We start from the raw sequence: 19312 nt of genomic DNA on the forward strand, positions 1-19312 counted from the left end.
TAATTTCGGGTCCATTTGATTAAGCACAAATAGGTGAAAGTGTTTCTAACTGAAATGGAAAATGTGCCTCCGCCACTATAAAACACAACTCCTTTGTATGAGTCTACTGAACACAACCTGGAGAACTCCCGAATAGAGAGAGCTGATGAAAACCTAAGGGTCAAAATGTTGTCAATAAACACACTTACAAGAAATAAAATAGAAGATCATTTTATTGCCACACAACTGAGGTTGGTGGAATTTGTTTCCAGCATGGTGGGGAGGTCAGCAGTCATGCCATACAGCTTCGGCCACCAGACTGGTCGTAGTGCTGACGATGGCAGTGATGATGACCGTCATGGTTGCCTATCTGCACCTGCGTTTCAGACCATCAGGGGCCAGGGGCTGGCTTGGAGCTGGACCCCTTGCAGGGTAAACCTAAGACCAGGCTGTGGGAAGGACAGCCAGGTGTCAGAACCCCATAGGGTAAATGCAGAATACCTAGGACGAGACTAACTTTAAACTTTACCCCTGCCCTTAACCCTAACCAAAGAGGATGAATCAAAGCTATGCTAAGTATCCTCTTTGCGCTAACCATAACCCTTACCCAACCTTTACAGTCTTAGATTTCAACTTCTAAGGTTATGGGCCTTCCCAAGGATCCCAGTTAGACTCTCCCCCCAGGGGGACAGTTATGGCCGTGTTCTAGGGCGACTGCATTTCAGTCAAACACCACACTTCTCATCTAGCCTCTCTTTTCATCCTTTCTACACATTCCTATAATTAGGTGGCTTACATTTAGAAACTCCTCATTAAAAAGCATGTGAGGAGGCACCCAGGGACTTGTATTAATGGCACGTGTCTGTGTGTCACTCTCTCTCTCACGCACGCACGCACATACGCACGCACGCACATACACACACAGAATCATTTTTGAAATAGAAAAAGATTATTTATTGTGCTGTCCATTTGTTTTTCAGTAATGTCTTTTTCAGCCCTGGGTGGACAGAAAAGTAGCGTTTAACTCGGATGGAATCCTTTTTTTTGGCAGACCTTGATCTTGAGCAGTTACAACAACAACAAAACCATACCCGATTGCATGGTCAAATTAAATTCAACATAAGATACGGGGCCAACTAAACCCAGCAGTTACCACAGGACAGTTGCATAGAAAATAAACAGAGACTTAGTTAAGCCATCGTGTAACCTTCATTCCACAAGCACAGCTTTAAATAAAAACACAAAGATTTGTAATAAGCCCATTACAATAGCAATGCAGTACTTCTTGTCCAAGCTTAGATCTTATCAATTACACGGTAAACATCTGTCAGTTGTCCAGTAAGAGTCATTTTCACACAAACGTGCCTAGGCCCAGACGGAATCTGTGGTGAAATGATCAACCTCATTCAAATCATCACCTATACATTTCATTTATAAAACAGCAGCTCCATTATTATTATTATGCGTGTTATTTGGTTGAATGAAAACTGTTTTTAAATCATATCATCAGAGCTTTTTGATTTGATTTCAGTTCATTCCGCACAATATGTCCTAACTAAAGACACTTTGTGGGGACTTTCCCTACAGGTTCCGTCAGACCAAGGAGCAGTCATACACACAGCCCAACTCTTACTGGTCCTACTGTACACACTAGTCATCCGAGAGTCCTTGCTGCCTGGGGTGGTAAGCCACTTGGAGAAACAATCAAATAGCTGGTTAGCTGGCTGGCAGTCTACAGATGGACATATAGACACGGCTGGCAGTCTATTGATGGATATAGACACTTGTTTATGCTGAAGTAGATGGAGACTTCGTGTGTGGAATGCTAGTGTGTTCTCAGCTTACTTCTGGCCCAGTGATAAACTGAAATGAAAGCAAGCAGAGGTATTTGTAAATAACATGTTGAAAATATTTGTTAAAAAAAAAGAAAAAAGAAGAAGCCCAAAACATAATAAGATATATTATAATAAATATTCAATGTGCTGTAAAGAAAAACATATTTTGGGGGTGTTTCAGGGCTCTAACATCTTATTCTAAACATCATCGGTGTAATAAAGAGACATGGTTCTTTCAAGAATAAGTATAGTATGTAGCACCAAGTTCTTTCTCTGTATGAGAGGCTATATCTAATAATGAGATGGGTTTTTCCAGGAGTGACAGTCAGCACCGTGATCCGGCCCAGTGTTTTGTCTCTGTATAAGAGGATACACCTATACATGGAATATCCTTGGCAGCATTAAGACAATAGGAGAACTACTTCAGTATGAGAGCATATCTGAACCAGATCAATCTTACTCTAGTAAGCAGGCAAAGCAGTGCAGTATATACACCACATGCAGCACCTTCCTAGTCTAGAAAGAGCATGTGTGTGTGTGTGTGTGTGTGTAAGCTATTCCAGCTTTGAAAGACCTGACGCAACTAAATGGGTCTCCATTGAAGACCATGATCAGTAGTTTGACCATCATGATTATTAGTTCAAGTAAGACCACACACAGTCGCCCTTCCAGGTCCAGGAATGGCCAGCCCTGGCCAAAGGCTAAAGCTGTGACAATGACACTGCATGCACTGGTGGCATGCGGTGATGATCCACTCAACCACTGCTAGTGAGTTAAGCTCAGTGGAGGGCAGGGCCTCTTAACAGCCAACCTAGCTTGGAGCCAATGAAATGAGGCATCGGATGGTATTCTGTCATAGCCTGGCTCCAGATAAGTACGGTACCGTGTGTGCTTTAGCCAACTTCTATGACTATTGTCATCTCAGCAAGACAATGATAGGTGTGGTCCTCTGTGGCTCAGTTGGTAGAGCATGGCGCTAACAATGCTTAGGTTGGGGGTTCGATTCCCTCTGGGACCATATATACCGAAAAATGTATGCACTCACTGCAATGTAAGTCACTTTGGGTAAAACGTCAGCTAAATGGCATATATATAAATCATAGGAGGTGAAAAAGGCACATACAGACCTTGAGCCTGTAGAGCACACAGATCTGGAACCTGGCTAATTGTGAGGTGAAAGCCAATCTAGTGCATGAATATGAGGATAAAAGCCAGAAGATAAACCTACTTGTTGAAAGACTCATCTTGAAGGTTGAGGACCAGGTTGTCTGCGCTGAGATACACCTTATTCTGAGAGGTGGCCACCTGGAACAAACATAGACACAACACACTTTTAAAAAAAACAGTCCTCAAATAAAACAGACACACTTCTCAGAGAAAAACGCACACTTCTCAGACAAAACACACACCGAAACCGAGGTGATTTCATCGTAGCCACTACAAAACAGGCTGATGAAATAATCAATCACATTCTGACTACTAGAGCCATATCTCAGTGTCCTTTCAAAGTGACAATGTCTGCTATCATTTCCTCAATACCTCACCAGTAACTGTGTAATCCTGATGCATTGCTGTGAGAGGTTATTTTGATATTGAGTTCATGTGATACTCACCGTTTTAGCGATATTCTGAGCAGCCCTGATCCTACGTAGTTTCAGGTACCCAGGGTTCTTTGTCACTGCTTGTCCCAACTACAACAGACAGACAGATATACAGACACACACACAGACAGACACACATTATAAACATCATCGGAGACAACTGTTTCATTCTCATTCAGCTTTCTCATAGTACAACCACAGACAGGTCAAAATGATCTTCAAATACATTAATCAATTGTGGTCAGAACTGACCTGCGTTTGGATTTTAATTGATTAGAATCCCAATAGAAACAAAGTATGTTATGTGCAGATTTAAAAGCATGCCAAATTTTTTTTTTTAAGAAGTACATCCTGTTGGGTTAGAGTCAGAGAATGCCGTTTATGAGGTCATATCTCGTGGAAAGAGAAAAGGCTGAGGTTATGTTATGGTTGCTTTGTAAGTAGGTCAGGAGAAGAAGGGACAGGTTGTTCAAAGGTTGTGGTCAGGTAAATTCTTTACCATCTTGGCAGCCTCTGCCTCTCCCTCTGCCTGGATGATCTTCTGTCTCTGGTCTTGTTTGGCTTTCTCCACGTAGAACTGGGCTCTCTGAGCCTCCTGCTGAGCTGTGGACACACACACACACACACACACACACACACACACACACACACACACACACGTTGAAGTATGTATAAACCCTGTGCACGCACGCACACTTCAGCATCTAGTAACCTACTCACCTACGTGTGCAAGGATACACATATCCCACAAACACACAGTATGGGTCTCCTATCCACATGGGTCCTATCGCCGTTCACAAACACACGCACGCAGACACATACGCACGCTCGCACACACACAGACACAGACACACACACACACACACACACACACACACACACACACACACACACACACACGCACAGTGGGAGTGACGTACCAACTTGCTTGGCCTCTACGGCAGCAGTGTACTCTCGGCTGAAGCTCAGCTCTGTGATGGCCACGTCATCCAAGATGATGTTGAAGTCCTTGGCTCTCTCAAACAGCTCCCGACGAATCAGCAAAGACACCTGTACACAGACAGTCACAAACACAGTCAAAGTGCGTCTCAATACTCTGGACCTCTCCTCATATGCATTGATCTAAAAACGCTGAATAGTTGAGAGAGATGTGCTGGATGGTTCTCTGGGATTTTCTAAACTGGTGGTCAAGGGAAGAGTGACGAATAGGCCCATCCATGACTTTACGTTTTACTCTATAATGGGTTCTAAAGTGGAGGAAGGCAGGAGAATAGAAACAACCTTTGTCAATCTTCCTATAATGGGTCCATTTCTATTCCTACAATATCTTCCACTATACCAACTTCTACAATCCATCTGTATTATTACCTGTGCTCTCTGGGTGATGAGCTGGGAGGCGTTGAACTTGGCAACCACACTCTTCAGCACCTCGTTGACGATGGAGGGCAGAACCCGCTCGTCATAGTCCTTCCCCAGCTGCTGGTACATGATAGGCAGGTTGGACGCCATGGGACGGGACAGCACACGCAAGGCGATGTTAACCATCTGAAGATCTACACAGGGACACAGATACACACATCATCTTAACGCATTTGAAGTAGGCTAAAGAGACAGCCTATGTACACAGACTGATTCACATTCAGTGTATGCTAATAATGCTCATATTGCAAATATAAAAACATTGCATGTCTCTCGGTTTAATACATCTAGTTGAGTTTATCAGGTGATATAGAGGCCTGTATTACTAAAACATCGCCTCAGTGTACCTTTGCTTCCAGTTAGTGAGGAGATTTTCCTGGGTCTGGCTCTGATGTCATAGATGATAGGGTACTGGAACCATGGTATTCTACAAGAGGAAATACAACAACAACATTCTTCATTGTTTCCTTGTGGTAAGACATTATCTGGCTTTGCTGTATTCTATTCAATACTTAGAGCCTTTTAGAATATCACATTTAAGAGACAACCCCCTTAGAGCTAGTACTGTAGCCTACCTGAAGTGCAGTCCCTCAGCCAGCACTGTGTCCATCTGCATCCCTCCGACTCTGTTGAAGATGATCGCTCGCTGACCACCCTCCACTGGGGACACACCAATCAACGAACTGTATTTTAGTGTTTCCTGTCTCTTTGAAATATGGGTTGCACTTCATTTGATGCATCACAAGGCCTTATCAACACACTAATAACCAGTTATGCATACATTAGCTATATGAAAGATATGAATGTTTGTTACAAAGGCATCTATAAGGCCATATATTACATCATAAGGCCATACTTCAAATAAAGTGAAAGCCCCTTGTGTTGTGCCTCATCATGATGGGTTACTTACCTGTGTATGTGGCCTCTTTGACCCCATAGGCCAGTGCTCCAGCTCCCATTAGGAGCTTGAGACCCAGCCCTGCTCCCCTGCCTCCGGAGGCCGACATACGGCCGACGACTTCCCTCAGCTGTTGCAGGATACGCTGAAAGGACACAGAGACACAAGGTTAGATTGTACATCAGCTCACTACCGGGGCAACCCTTAATAACGGGAGGCGCTAAGGATGAGGTTAGGATCCCAGTTAGGACTTGTCCCCTAAATAACTGTACCAAATGTTCATATCATAAAGCTGATTGGGTTGGGTTAGAGTCAGGGAACTTTTCAATGTTCTGACATTTGTGATGAGAGTTTGTTATTGTGCTTCCTGAGGAGGCAAACGAAAAGCAAGTACGCAGTCTAGTGGACTTAGTGGGTACTGTGGCCAAGACCTGTCGTTACAATGCTGTCATTTTTCGTATCGAAATATTCCTGCCCTTCTGTGTTATTAGTGGAGCAGCAGGTCATTGAGAATAGCTAAAGCAACATATCAACCCTTAGCTATATTAATGGCTAGTTATAAGTGTTCTTTCAAATGATCCATGTTCATGTCTTACGATTACTGAATTGACATTGAATGACTCGGCTGCGTTGTGTGTATACAACCAAAGCTATTGAATGAATGGTTAGCTTTAGAAGCAATTTCAATTATTGGATCACTTGCAACATCCGTCGGGTTGAGCACTGTACACACGTACTGTAATGTGTAATACACAGGATGATACTGTATGAGAAAATGAACTGGCCTATTCTGCTGCTAAAATAGATTAGCTAGCTAGCTACTGGCATTGGCTATATAACTTGGGTTGGGTATAATAACAAGTACACTGCAATCCACTAAACATATCATTTGACAGTTGGCTTTAATGCTGAAGAAGGAAAAATAAATGTAAGTTAGCTAGCCAAGGTAGCTAACCACCTACGTAGTTGGCCAGGCAGCTAGCTAACTTGGCTAGCCAGGGTAGCTAGCTAGTCTAACAACCTGACATAAGATAAACCCACCAGAAACTGGTGGGTTTAGCTAATTTGTCTACACTAAATACATATTCAATACGCTCATAATGTACCATATATGTCTTGTCATTGGCTACTATAGATATGGTTGGGATCTGGAATACTCACGTTGGGCTCTTTATTCGCCATGCTTGCAGTCTAGTCCAGTGGAAACCCAAGGTCGTCACAGATAACTTCAGTCAATGGTCGCAAGGCTTGCTGGGAGTTGTAGTACAATTCTGTCAAATTGTGTACTGCAAGTGTTCTGAAATAGTTGGAATTTGACCTTCCCAGTTGGTCACTCATATGCGAACCTCAGGTATACGGTAAATGTATGACTTTATAAGCTGATTTTCGTGATATCATAATTAGTGGAGGTGCTGTACTGCTTTGCTTGCTATGTGGTTCTAAAGATCTAAATTCATCCTTAATTATCTTCATTGTTCCTACTTAATCAAACTATCAGCTTGACTCCTTTGATAGGCTCATATGCATTTTCCAAGCTAGAGTTACTGTATGATCAGTTAAAACGTGAAAACCAATGAGCAATGGACGAGAAACAATGCAACATTTGTGGACATTTTTTAATCCATTGTTCATGTAGTATTAAACACAGTCTATTTTACAGTTTAAATTACAGCTAAAAAAACTCTAACAATGATAACATCAACCACAACATCAACTGGAAGCAAACATATTAAAAATACAAGGTGACAACAATGGAGAAGTGTACATCATATGGTGAAACTTTAGGAATGACAAGAAGGAAAAAATGTACAAATAAAATAATTGACATGGTTGGTTGCCATGAGCACCATCATTGCCCATATAATATATATTTACATACAAAAAGTCTCATCTGCCCAAAAAGCCCCCAGCGTAATCGTTATGACATTGTTGGATTTTGGTTTCTTGTTGTTCTCCTGATGCTCCCGTCACTGCTGAAGAGAAATGCACTCCAATATACAGGGCCTTCTCCTTTGACCATTCGATAAATCACTGTGCGCTGCCTCTGTTGTTTTCACCCACTTCAAGGATTTAAAAATACACAAAGCAAGGTGTTGTTCCAATTCAGACGTAAAAAAGCCGTACTTTTGAGGTGCTGACGTGAAGATCATCGTCAAAGAACTTGGTCTCTATAACAACATTTCCACTGCAGAGGAGAGAAGAGGGAGAGTCATTACATGTCAGAACAGTCTGACCTTTGCTAGCAGAAAAACTTGAGGGAAAGCAGTCATATGGGACATATTTGTAGTCCATTTGTAAGCCTCATAACTTCCCATGATGTAATTATATAAAGTGTACAGTAGTCCATCGACATGAAATAATAGTATTGCCTGAATAATAATAAATAATAGCCTGACAAACATGCTATCATGCTGATGTAGGCTATAGTGGGTAGATAACTGAGCTGCTAGACCGGGATGTAACGTGTGCAAAGCATAAACGTACTGGCAATGCAGTCATTGTACCTGCTACAAAAGGAGCATGAACAGTTGCGCATGTGGATGCAGAATAAATAAGCCTGATGTCACCCGTAGATCCAAAAAAAAAAAATAATAGACTTGAAGTGGCATTACGCAGGCGGCCAAAGTGGCAGTTAACATTGACTACAATAGGAGCGAATCAACTCCGTATCGCAGCCAGTCTCACAAACATGGATTTTACATAACTGGTCTAAGCAGCTCTTTTAGATGTATATGATGACACCAATAATTGAACAGGGGGGTCCATTCCCAACATTTTACATGGCTTATTCTAACAGAGTCAAATTATAAACTTACGTTAAAACGTTTGCTGGCATCATCTGCGACTCTGGAGCTGCTTCTATCAACGACTGCCATGTGTTTGTGGAGTTGGGGATCACAAACCCAAACTCAAAGAACCATTCTACAGGAAGGGGAGAGGGGGAGAAGGAGAGAAAATGTAGGCCCATCATTTCAAACAATAATACAAACAAGCATTTCCGCAACCATGCAGCAATAATATTCTCAAATCAAGGGCAGAATCTGAAAGGTCCCTCTTGGATTCCTCATGTCTCCTCACCTCCTTTGATTTTCTCCTCCAATTCATTTTGAGAAGGAGGCGAGGAGGAGGACATTAGGAATCCAGGAAAGACTTTTGAAGTTCAGCCAAGAGCAGTCTAATACCTTCTAAACACTGGCCTTTGAAGAACACCTTCTGTTCAAGGCGGAACTTTTCCAGTTTTTCTGAAGAGGAGAAATTCAGCTCTCTAGACACGGCTTTACATTTCAGGATTTTCTTGGGGACTCGAGCTGCAAATAATGAAAGGAAAACAGTCAAACATACAGACAGTATCCACACCTCTATATACAATAATAGTATGCTATTTCTCACAGACACAAAGTGGAATGGATAGGAATATAGGAATCATTTGAGAACTCCACTTTGCCCTCTGAAATAGGCTTAGTGAATTTTTGCCATCTTGCTTATACCAATAATATCGTTTCAGACAAGTGTCCAGGAAGTACGGCTAATAGGGATTATTTCTACAAAGGGCCTTTGTTGACCCAAAGAGGGAGGAGAAAAAAAAAGAAAAAAACTTAGTAAAGTTACATTACCTTCATGTTCGACCCCAGGTAGAGAGAGGTCCTCTGTTCCTTGCCACAGCACCTTCCCCGTCTCTGCATCCCGCAGGTTCATCCAGTTTCTGTGATGGGCGGAGGGTCAAGGAAGACACCACAGACATGGCATGGCATTGGATAAGAGAACTTGACAACTGTGGTTAAACTGTACCATCGCCGTAGTCATGAGAACAACTGGACAGGTGAAAACATGACCACCATATTGCTTTCAAGTTAGTGCAGATGAATCGAGGGAGGATGAGGATAAGGGAGTCACACATCTCGCAGGGCAATTATAGTCTAGTAGCAATCATTGGTTGGCAATGTCAAACAAAAACCCAAAGTTGGATGGAATAAGACACATGATCATGCCATCGAGACGTACAAAAGACTTCCTATGACATAGGATATATACAGTATAATATATGCCATTTAGCTGACGCTTTTATCCAAAGCGACTTACATTGCAGTGAGTGCATACATTTCAGTATATATGGTACCAGCAGGAATCAAACCCACAACCTAAGCGTTGTCAGCGCCATGCTCTACCAACTGAGCCACAGAGGACCAAGATGCTACCCAGCAGAGAATCACAAGTGCCAACGGTTTTGATAATGCAACTACTAAATACTTCCAAAAACTGCTTAAGAGCCTCCATGTGCAGCCTTCGTAATCTATACAGTATGCGCACGCAGACAATGTTCTTGAGTGGCCAATTTTAGTGTGTTGTACATTAAAGCCCATTATTATATAGCAGGCTAGCCTCTTATAGGTCAAGAGATGTGACACACAAGTGGTGTGAACATAACAGTAGCTGCTCCTGCTGGTACAGCTGACTGACAGGACAAAGAGTTTCTACTCCAGCTCTGGAAATAGAGAGGCTACAAGGAGATATGGCCTTTTAAGAATAGCTAGGTTTCAACCCAAGGGGGGCTTTGTGTCAGTGGCACCTGAACCCTCCCCTATGTCTCAAGACCATCTGTTCTGCTCTTTATCCACCATCCCTCGCCCCCTCCCTGCCCCCACACCCCTACGACACACAGGGCAATGGATTGTCAACACCAGCTTGCACCAAGCCAGTTTCCCCAACTCCTTGAGACCCCCGGACAAGCTGCATTCATTCTACATGACTATTCCATAACTAAAAGGGCTTCAAACAGCAAGACACCATGACGATGAAGATCTAAGAGTGTGTCAAGACATTCTTATTGAGGGATAAACACCTTTCAGATTAATAGAAATATAGACTGCTGTGCAGACATTAAAGGCAGCTGGTTTGTGGTCACATAAGTTTGTATACATAAAGCCCTGATATTAGTTTATCATAGTGTACAAGTACACTTGTTTTGTATGCGATGGGTACTGTTGTGTGTGTAGACTGTATGTGAACTGTTTACTGTTGTATATCACTGTGTAATTACCAGTTCTTAGCCTAGGCTATATGTTTTGCAAGACAAATTCCCTCAAGGGCAATAATTATATTCTGTTCTACTCTATTCCACACTATTGAAAACAGCAGCATGGTGACAATCCGGACACGGTGAACTAGCTACAGTGGCCAGGAGCTAGAAAGTACCGTCTTTGGGAGATGAAACGTGTACTGCTTTGAATCATTTAATCCCAACAACAGTGAACGGCCTTCTTCCCTGGCCTGGCCAGCTCAGTGGCATCCTGCTCCTTCTAGAATAATCCAAGCCCTCCGCCTCAGCACTCTGCTCAACACACACATAGGCTGAAAACACTCTTGGACAGCTCCCACTTTCAGAACCTCTCTCAATTGGTAGCATCCAAAGGATGTAGAATGCTCTGCTTTGTGTAAAGTTACTTGTTATGTACAGCTGGCTAGGCCCTATTAGCTGTATACCATTTGCAGTAGCCTAGAAGATAATTGAATTGGTTTGAACGCAGTGGTTAGTGCTCAGGACAATTATGACTGGGAACAAAGCAGCTTAGCTAAGCAGAGAGCCGACCTCACGTTTTGTGAATGGATTATTATACAAGCTGCTGCCTGCTGCTATTCAATGTGAATCAAAAAGTGCCTTCCACCTCTATCCATTAATCTCATTAACAGCAGAAACAATTCAGCGAAAATGGCTGTATCTGTCTGTAGCCTATATCCCCTGGGTCATAATGTTATTGTATTGACCTGTCCTGTCTTTGTTATTTTGTGTATCTGCTGATGCTGTGGTGATAAATACATTTCCCTGACTGAAATTACTAATTGAGTACTGTTACTAGGCTACTGCTATACTACTAGGCTACATATAGCTGCCTCACAATAGGTTACATGAAGTTGAGTAAAGTGTCAGTAATATGTGATGTGCTGTGCTGTTCCATTAGTGACAGCTGTCAGTAGGATCACACCTACTGTGCAACCTGGTGCAAGTACACAGTGGGATTCTCAGAGGGAGGGACCCTAGTCCCCTAGCACACTACATGCTCCTTAATTAGCCCCTAGAGTGCTGCTACCCCTCACTTAGGCTGCATACATTTTTAAATAGAGGCTCATTGTGGCAAAACACTTGCATGTCCAACACACAAGACATGGGCTGTGGGGTGATTATGTATACAAAACTGCCTTGTGCAACTAGGAGAATTAGGCTAAACCTCAGCAGATAATTACACAGGAATGAATTACACAACATAATAAGTGTCCCTTAACAATTCTAATTGCCGTAGATTGTTCCTGCACATTGTAAAGCTGCCCAAACACAATACACTGTTACATAAATGTTTGTATTTATATAAAAAAAAATAAAAATAAAAAAAAAAATGCTAAGACACCTGGATATATACCTCTGCTTCAAAACCTCCAAGCTGCATTATATGTGTGCATTGTCTCAATTCCTGAGCTGAAAGTAGCCACAATCAGCTGATATCACCCATCTCTAGCACACCTGATTTAACTGACCAAGGGCTTGATGATTAAGTGAACTAGCAAATTGGTGTTCAACAGGTGTGCTAATGCTGGGCTGTAACAACAATGTGCAACCCTGAGGATACTCAGAGTTGAGAAACACTGGTTTAGCAAGAAGCCTGGTCCCTCCATCAACAGTTGTTCAAAGCATGTTTCAGGTAAGGATGAGATACAGATCAGATTCACCCCAGGGAAGTTGCAGTGCACATTGTATTCTCCTCTGAGGCCAGCCTCTGCCACTAATGGGGATATAGGAATAGAGACCATGTTAAAAGGACAGTTCTCTCCAAACTTAAAGTTTGTCAGATCTGTTCAGAACTCAGAAATGGTCTCCTCTGTAGAGATGAGTCCAAGTCTTCAGTCATCAGTAATGTAGGTCCAGCTATACACCTCATCTCTAAATTAATTAAAACAATAATATGTTGCCTTTATTTTATCCATTCACTTTGGAATGAGACGTATAGGCTCTTTGGAAACAGATACCATGGAATGTGGATTCATAACACAAGACAATTTTTATGTATGAAAACAGCAGATAAACTATGATAAGAGGGAACTGTCCCTTTAACCAGTGTTCCTATGTAGGCCCTAAAGCCTGATCTAGCTTTAGTAATAAAGAAACAGCATTGAGTCATGTATGGGCTTCCAGTCTGCAGTGCAATGTGTGTTTGTGTAAATAACCTTGCGGCCTGTATTGCTTTGCCCAAGCCCTTTCACCATACAATGAGCTACTGTAAAGGAATAAAGGGGGCACTGTAGTTCGGCCTAATAAAATGGACTGTGTATGATGAAGCAGCAAGGGCAACTAAAAATGACCAAATGTATACAATACAGGCCTATTCATCAAAGTGAGTAGGCCTAGTCACCCAACTCAAAGCATAAAATGTATGATGATTGGGCAGAGGACTGGGTATATAATAGGAGGCTATATATAAACCCATATAACGGTACTTGAACCTTAGCAATAATACAGTACCTTTCATTGTAATCATATACGCAACAAGCAAATTGGTCCTTGCAGACATATAGGCTAGGTGCATGTCATGTGCTTTCCCTGAATAGTTATTGCCATTCTGTGTTTCTAGCATAGTGCTTCTAGAACTTACTACAGAGTCAGTGACACTTCTCCTAGAAGAACGCTCTATATTTATCCACATTACATAAGACACACACAGGTCAAAAGATGCCGGTCATGCTGAGCAACCTCCTTAACCTGACAACACACACTGTCCAGTAGTAGTCAGTGGCACAACACATTCTGTCCAGTGGCTACACAACTAGTCGGTGGTATAACACATGCAATTCTGAACAGTGATGCTACCTGTCATAACCCACAGACTCTCATACACAATGTTTGTCATTCGTATTGTCTAAGTCTCCCCTGGCTATACTGGTCACTGATGGAACACAGGCGCTTTAGAACAGTTACAACACATGACTGGCCAGCGAAGAGAGAGGACTACAGAGAGGCCATGTGCACACAGACGGATCTGGAGCCCGGCTAGAAAAAAACACAGGCACCTAAGAACAGTGATGAGAGGCCACACTTCACCCATAACACTTCAGGAAATAAAGATGGCCATCTAGCTTCTCCTACAGTATTCAGATTGAGACATGTGAATCTCTGAGTCTGAACTACTGGATGCTGTGTGGGGTAATGTTGTCATCATAATGAATATAACTCTTGGATCTTCTTAAAACAGCTTGACTAACAACCCCTCGTCCCTTGCAATTCTAAATCCATCATTAAATATTCAAGGGATGACTACTTCTTTATGAAAACCAGATACAATCAGTTAGAATTGTTGGGACAGCATGCATTGGGTGCCTTGTAACACTCAGTCGCCAGGCCTGTGAGTGAAGGACATTAACACAGCAAATCCCTGTCCTTGCAAATGAAGGATTTAAGCATTACCAGACTAGAAAATGAAGCCTGGCCTCGCCAAAGAAGGTCACACACACACACACACAGAAACACGAGAGTGTAGTCATCCATCACTTTAAACAGTCTACAGCCCCAGAACTCAAGTAGTGTGTGAATGTAGGGGTGGAATACAAGAAATGGTCTTCAGCAATGTGAAGCAGGTGCTGGCAGCAAAGGTGTGATTATTTTCGTCTGCATTACTGTGCCTATTTTAGGACTGGTGGCCTGTGTTATGTAAACCCAGTTAGGGCTTCAAATGCAGGTATTGTAGGCCTAAGAGAGGTGCTTACATTGGTAATCAGAATGGTAATCATGATACTCTTTTGCACCACAGTTGATAGATTTTAAACTGTCTGTCTACTCTGCAGAATTGGGGCAAGATGTGAAGATCTGGCAAAAAGATGCATCTTCTAAAAACATCACGCATCCCAATTAGCATACGAGGCACAGATGGACAAAGTCACCATCTCAGGTTTAGCAAGCGATCTACTTTTCCTGCGGATGCACGGTGACATTTGGTGCATAAATAAGCTAACCAGCGCAGCGGCACAAGTTTACTGTCAGTCATAACTTGACTAGCTGAAGTAGCTAGCTAGTAACTGACAGCTCAAGTTACCATCTAGCACAATATCACAGATATTTGATATTACTTAAGCTAACATTTGCCTGTTCAATGATGGCACAGCCACACCTTTCAAATAGTGCGTAGTAGTCGTATCGTTACAGCAAGGCATGGTAAACTACTAGCCAACACAACAGCGATAGGAAGAAATAACCTAGCTATATAGCTAGCTACATTAAAAGCAAACAAATCGTATTGCATATGATAGCTAGCAAGACGCTATGTGACTAGCTATTAGCTAAGATTAGCAAGTTAGCTAACCAGCTGAAAGGATGAAGAGATGCAGCACGAGCAGAAATACATTTGAGATTAGCTTGCTAGTTAGCGAAATTAGTTAACTAGCTACCTGCAACACCTAGGTTTGGTTAACAACCAGCCAAACCTCCATTCATTGAAAAGGATACAGCTTAAAACCCATCAGAATCTCCTTGGCTCTGTCTTCGTGCGAAGACATTGTGTCGAAAATCTTCAGCTTTCGTGCGTGGGAAAAAACCCTGCTAAAAAGATTAAGTGGCTTGTGATGTTAGCTAGCGTTAGCTAGAAGGCTAATGTACAGCTAAATGCACCTGAAAATGACATAAAGTCCGAAGACTTTTACAATATCACATTAACCTCCAGCGGATCCCGATTTAATCTCACTGGGACCTCGCTGATCTCTTAATCAACCTAGCTTCCCTAAATAGATTTTGGTTGGAGATTGACAGCTTATTCGTCCGAACACCTTGCGCGGTATCAGGACACAACACAAAACAACAAATCGTGCAGAGAGACAGGCGTCTGGGGAGGGGCTTGGCTGACAGTAGACGCGTCACCAATGGCAACCCCGAGCAACGCCTCCCAAAGCAGCCTTTGCTGCATGTACAGTACAAGCAGGCCTATCCTTCAGTATGCACACACAGTAGACTTGGGCTGTTGCACTCCGTGGTTGCCAGAACAGTATCACCATTCAGTCATGATCATTCAGTCTTGTAGAACAATCACTTCCCTAATGTAGGTCAGGCAAAGCAGGTGATGATCCTTGAGTCATCACTAGCATTTCTCTAGCAAGGTTCCATTCACAAAGGTAGTGGGTCACATGTAGGTGGTTATAGCTAATATTCTCCATCAGAAGACTAACAAGCTAGACAGGGACTTTTCTCCATCTCTTTGTGCTCCACTCACACAATTATTTGTATCTGTCTGTGAGAGCAGCTGAGCTCCTCATCAATAAATTAATGAATACAGCCTTCATCCTCTGGGAATCATGTTTGGCATCATCATCAGAAGACATGGAAAACATGTCAGTTATACATGATGGATACACATAATATACACACAAATCAACAATCTGAAAGAGGATTGGACAGGCAAAGTCTAGAAAAACTATTTCCACCCATTCTCAGATATACAGTATGCTAGCGTACCTGGGGTAAGGGCTAAAAGGGCTCATTGGTAATATACATACAGTGCCCTGCATAAGTAATGGGATAGTGAAGCAATCACTATTGGCTTGACAATTGGCTTGACATGTGTTTCTGGTTCATCAGGTATGTTCCATCACATCATTTGTGCAGTCATAAGAGATCTCTCAATGTCTAGTATTGATTCTAGGCTTTGCATTTGCCTTTGAAGTCTGATATTGGTGTCTGACAACATGAGGGCCAAAGAGATGTAAATAAAGAGATGTAGATAAATCCTATTGAACATGCATTTAATTTGCTGAAGAGGAGACTTCAGGCAAAATTTCCTCAAAACAAACAACAACTGAAGATGGCTGCAGTACGGGCCATGCAGAGCATCACCAGAGAATATACCCAGCAGTATCTGGTGGGGTCAATGGGTCGCACACATCAGACAGTTATTGCATGCAAAGGATTGTTGACCAAATACTAAACATGAGTGCTTAATTTGGACATTTGATAAATATCACTTTTGGTGGCCTAAAATGTGGGGATTATGTTTAAAAAGTGCTGTTATTTCAGAATGGTGAAACAAATATGTACACAAATACCCTCAAATAAAAGCTGAGAATCTCTACTTTAACCTCATAGTAATTGTTTGATTCAAATACAAGCTTTTGGAGTGTAGAGCCAAAGAGAGAGAAAATGTTTCCCTGTCCCATTACTTAGGCAGGGCATTGCTCATACTGTCGGAAGCGCAAGGGTAAGGCAAGGCCAGTTTGTGAAACTTCAGAGCACCATCTACTGATCAAAGAATGTAATCACACCCTCTACAGAGCCTCAAGTCAAACATTCTTCCAAAAAGACTGACAGGATAAGCTAAATTACCTCCATCAACTTGTGAAGCAAGCAAGCAGAAAAACTGCAGAGTTGCTGTATATCATTGAATGTAAATTAAGACTTGGGCACAACCTTTTAAAAAGTCTGCTCCTATTATGGGAGAATGAAGGTGATCCAACGTACAGTTGTGCTAATCTGAAAAAGAAAAACATTGAATTAAAGCTGAGAATCTCTACTTTAAATCACATCGTAATTGTTTGAAATTGTTTCAAATCGGAGTATAGAGTTAAAAGAAGACAAAATGCTTCCTCTTTCCAATGCTTATGGAGGGCACTGTAAATGTAACCTGATTTTCAAGACAATGGGAGATAAAGCGATAGTAAGAACTGCCCTTCTTCTTTGTGAATATGTGGCTATGTTATTCTATTCTTCCTCATCGAAAAGGATTACAGAAGAATATCAAATAATATATTTATTGTCAATTCATGTTGGAATATGTATTTGTTTCCCCTGGAGAAAACACAACCAGAAATTGTATGTATACGTTTTGGGGTTTGTAAAGCATTAATCAGTTTGTAGGCAGTTAACACTGCACTCGTGCACTATACACTTACTACACTTTACGTTACGTCTTACTGCTGCGACAAGATTCTGTATATTCAGAATATTTTGTACTTATTTACTGTTTTTTCTGTAGACCAGAATGAGAGTGATACATGTTTGGGACAAAATCCTGTGAGGCCCTATTTTGGGTGGATGTTGTCGCGAAAGCCTACAAAGTCCTTGAGATTTTTGTGAAACAGCATTTATTTTAACATTACTGTAACATTGGGCTACTGTATGGCCACTAGTGGAACTGGCAGTCGTGCCTGGAACGTTGTAGTCTATCCAAAGCGCAGTAGCAGACCGTGCGCAATAATGAGCGCGTCACAGTGCGCAACATTCTACCCATTGTAAAGTTGCAGAACAGAACACTTTGTATGAGTCAGAATTCATTCGACAACCAACATATCAACCGTGTGATCGTTTTCTTTGTTATTATTAGTACCTTTTCTTGTTGTCAGTAAGGTATGTATTGCTAATCTGCTAATCTAAATAATTTAAAGCATTTCAAATTAAATGTTGGCCTATTTGGAAAATTGACAGAATGATGCAGTTTCAAAAATACTCTTCCACACTCTCCAGGGCTTTTACTAACTGCTTACCAAAATGGATTGCTCCACCATTACTTTACCTTTGAAGGAGGTACAGTTTCAAGCACAGGTAAGATTGTCCCATATAGTGTGCCATATAGAACCCAGTCATTGATAGTCCTCTCTTTGGCTCTCATGGGTTCATTGGTTTAGGTATTGATGGATGACTCTTTCCTGCAGAGAAACCTCATGAGGCAGTTCATGATCATGAGGGATGAGGGGCAAGTCCCATCCTACATCACCATGAGACACATGAAGGATTGGCTGATGGCAGGAGACTGCTGGCAAGAGTGAGTCAGGCTTGGAATTGGCAACAATGCATAGTATGATTCCTGTAAATTCACTTTAAATGTGAGTCTGATTATATGCTTTTTTCATATCTGAAGGTGTCAGAATGTAACAGAGAATGTTACGTCAAGGAAACTCCATTTGGCTGAACTGGTAAGGAGTCATGAACTTTACTATATGACATACAATACCAACTAAAATCATTTTTGTATCTATCCTCAGAGCAAAACATAATGGTAGCTTAACATATTGGTAGTATGTTTCAAAGAAAGGCCTCTCCTGTTATTTCAGTGTTAAATGTATGATAATGTTGTACACAGACCTGGTACTCAAAGAGGCGGCTAGGACTGGGTGAGATGGAGGAGGAGCTCTGCAAGGTGCTGAACAATGAGCACCACCTCTCTCAGCAATTTGGCAGAAAGGTACAACCATAGAGATACTGCAGATATACAGTATGGGTACAACCATAGAGATACTGCAGATATACAGTATGGGTACAACCATAGAGATACTGCAGATATACAGTATGGGTACAACCATAGAGATACTGCAGATATACAGTATGGGTATGACCATAGAGATACTGCAGATATACAGTATGGGTACAACCATAGAGATACTGCAGATATACAGTATGGGTTCTACCTCATGGGTATGACAACTTCCTGTTATTTCCTCCAGATATCAGAGAATCCCTGGTTGAGTTTACTTAACACTCTCTCTCTCTCATGAAGGTCACCATGGAGGGTCTACAAATGTTAATAGAGAAGATCCGCCCAGCACTGGAGGAGGATGTTCAG

At 41.9% G+C, this 19312-nt stretch overlaps 2 protein-coding genes across 2 annotated transcripts; both read right to left on the minus strand.

Annotated features, from left to right (window-relative positions):
- Positions 1-906: 906 nt before the first annotated feature.
- On the minus strand, positions 907-6961 carry phb2b (prohibitin 2b). The gene is made up of 10 exons (XM_083671725.1): positions 6894-6961; positions 5745-5877; positions 5410-5494; positions 5182-5261; positions 4784-4968; positions 4336-4465; positions 3915-4018; positions 3428-3505; positions 3043-3119; positions 907-1842 (listed from the first exon to the last, which is right to left on the minus strand). The coding sequence occupies exons 1-10, from the start codon at positions 6912-6914 to the stop codon at positions 1821-1823; spliced, it is 915 nt and encodes a 304-aa protein (XP_083527851.1). The 5' UTR covers positions 6915-6961; the 3' UTR covers positions 907-1820.
- A 382-nt stretch (positions 6962-7343) lies between these two features.
- On the minus strand, positions 7344-15538 carry pde6d (phosphodiesterase 6D, cGMP-specific, rod, delta). The gene is made up of 5 exons (XM_083672287.1): positions 15217-15538; positions 9347-9435; positions 8915-9040; positions 8549-8654; positions 7344-7917 (listed from the first exon to the last, which is right to left on the minus strand). The coding sequence occupies exons 1-5, from the start codon at positions 15264-15266 to the stop codon at positions 7836-7838; spliced, it is 453 nt and encodes a 150-aa protein (XP_083528413.1). The 5' UTR covers positions 15267-15538; the 3' UTR covers positions 7344-7835.
- Positions 15539-19312: the final 3774 nt, after the last annotated feature.

This window comes from Argentina silus (genome assembly GCF_951799395.1).
Source record: "Argentina silus genome assembly, chromosome: 6".
Classification (NCBI taxonomy): Eukaryota; Metazoa; Chordata; class Actinopteri; order Argentiniformes; family Argentinidae; genus Argentina; species Argentina silus.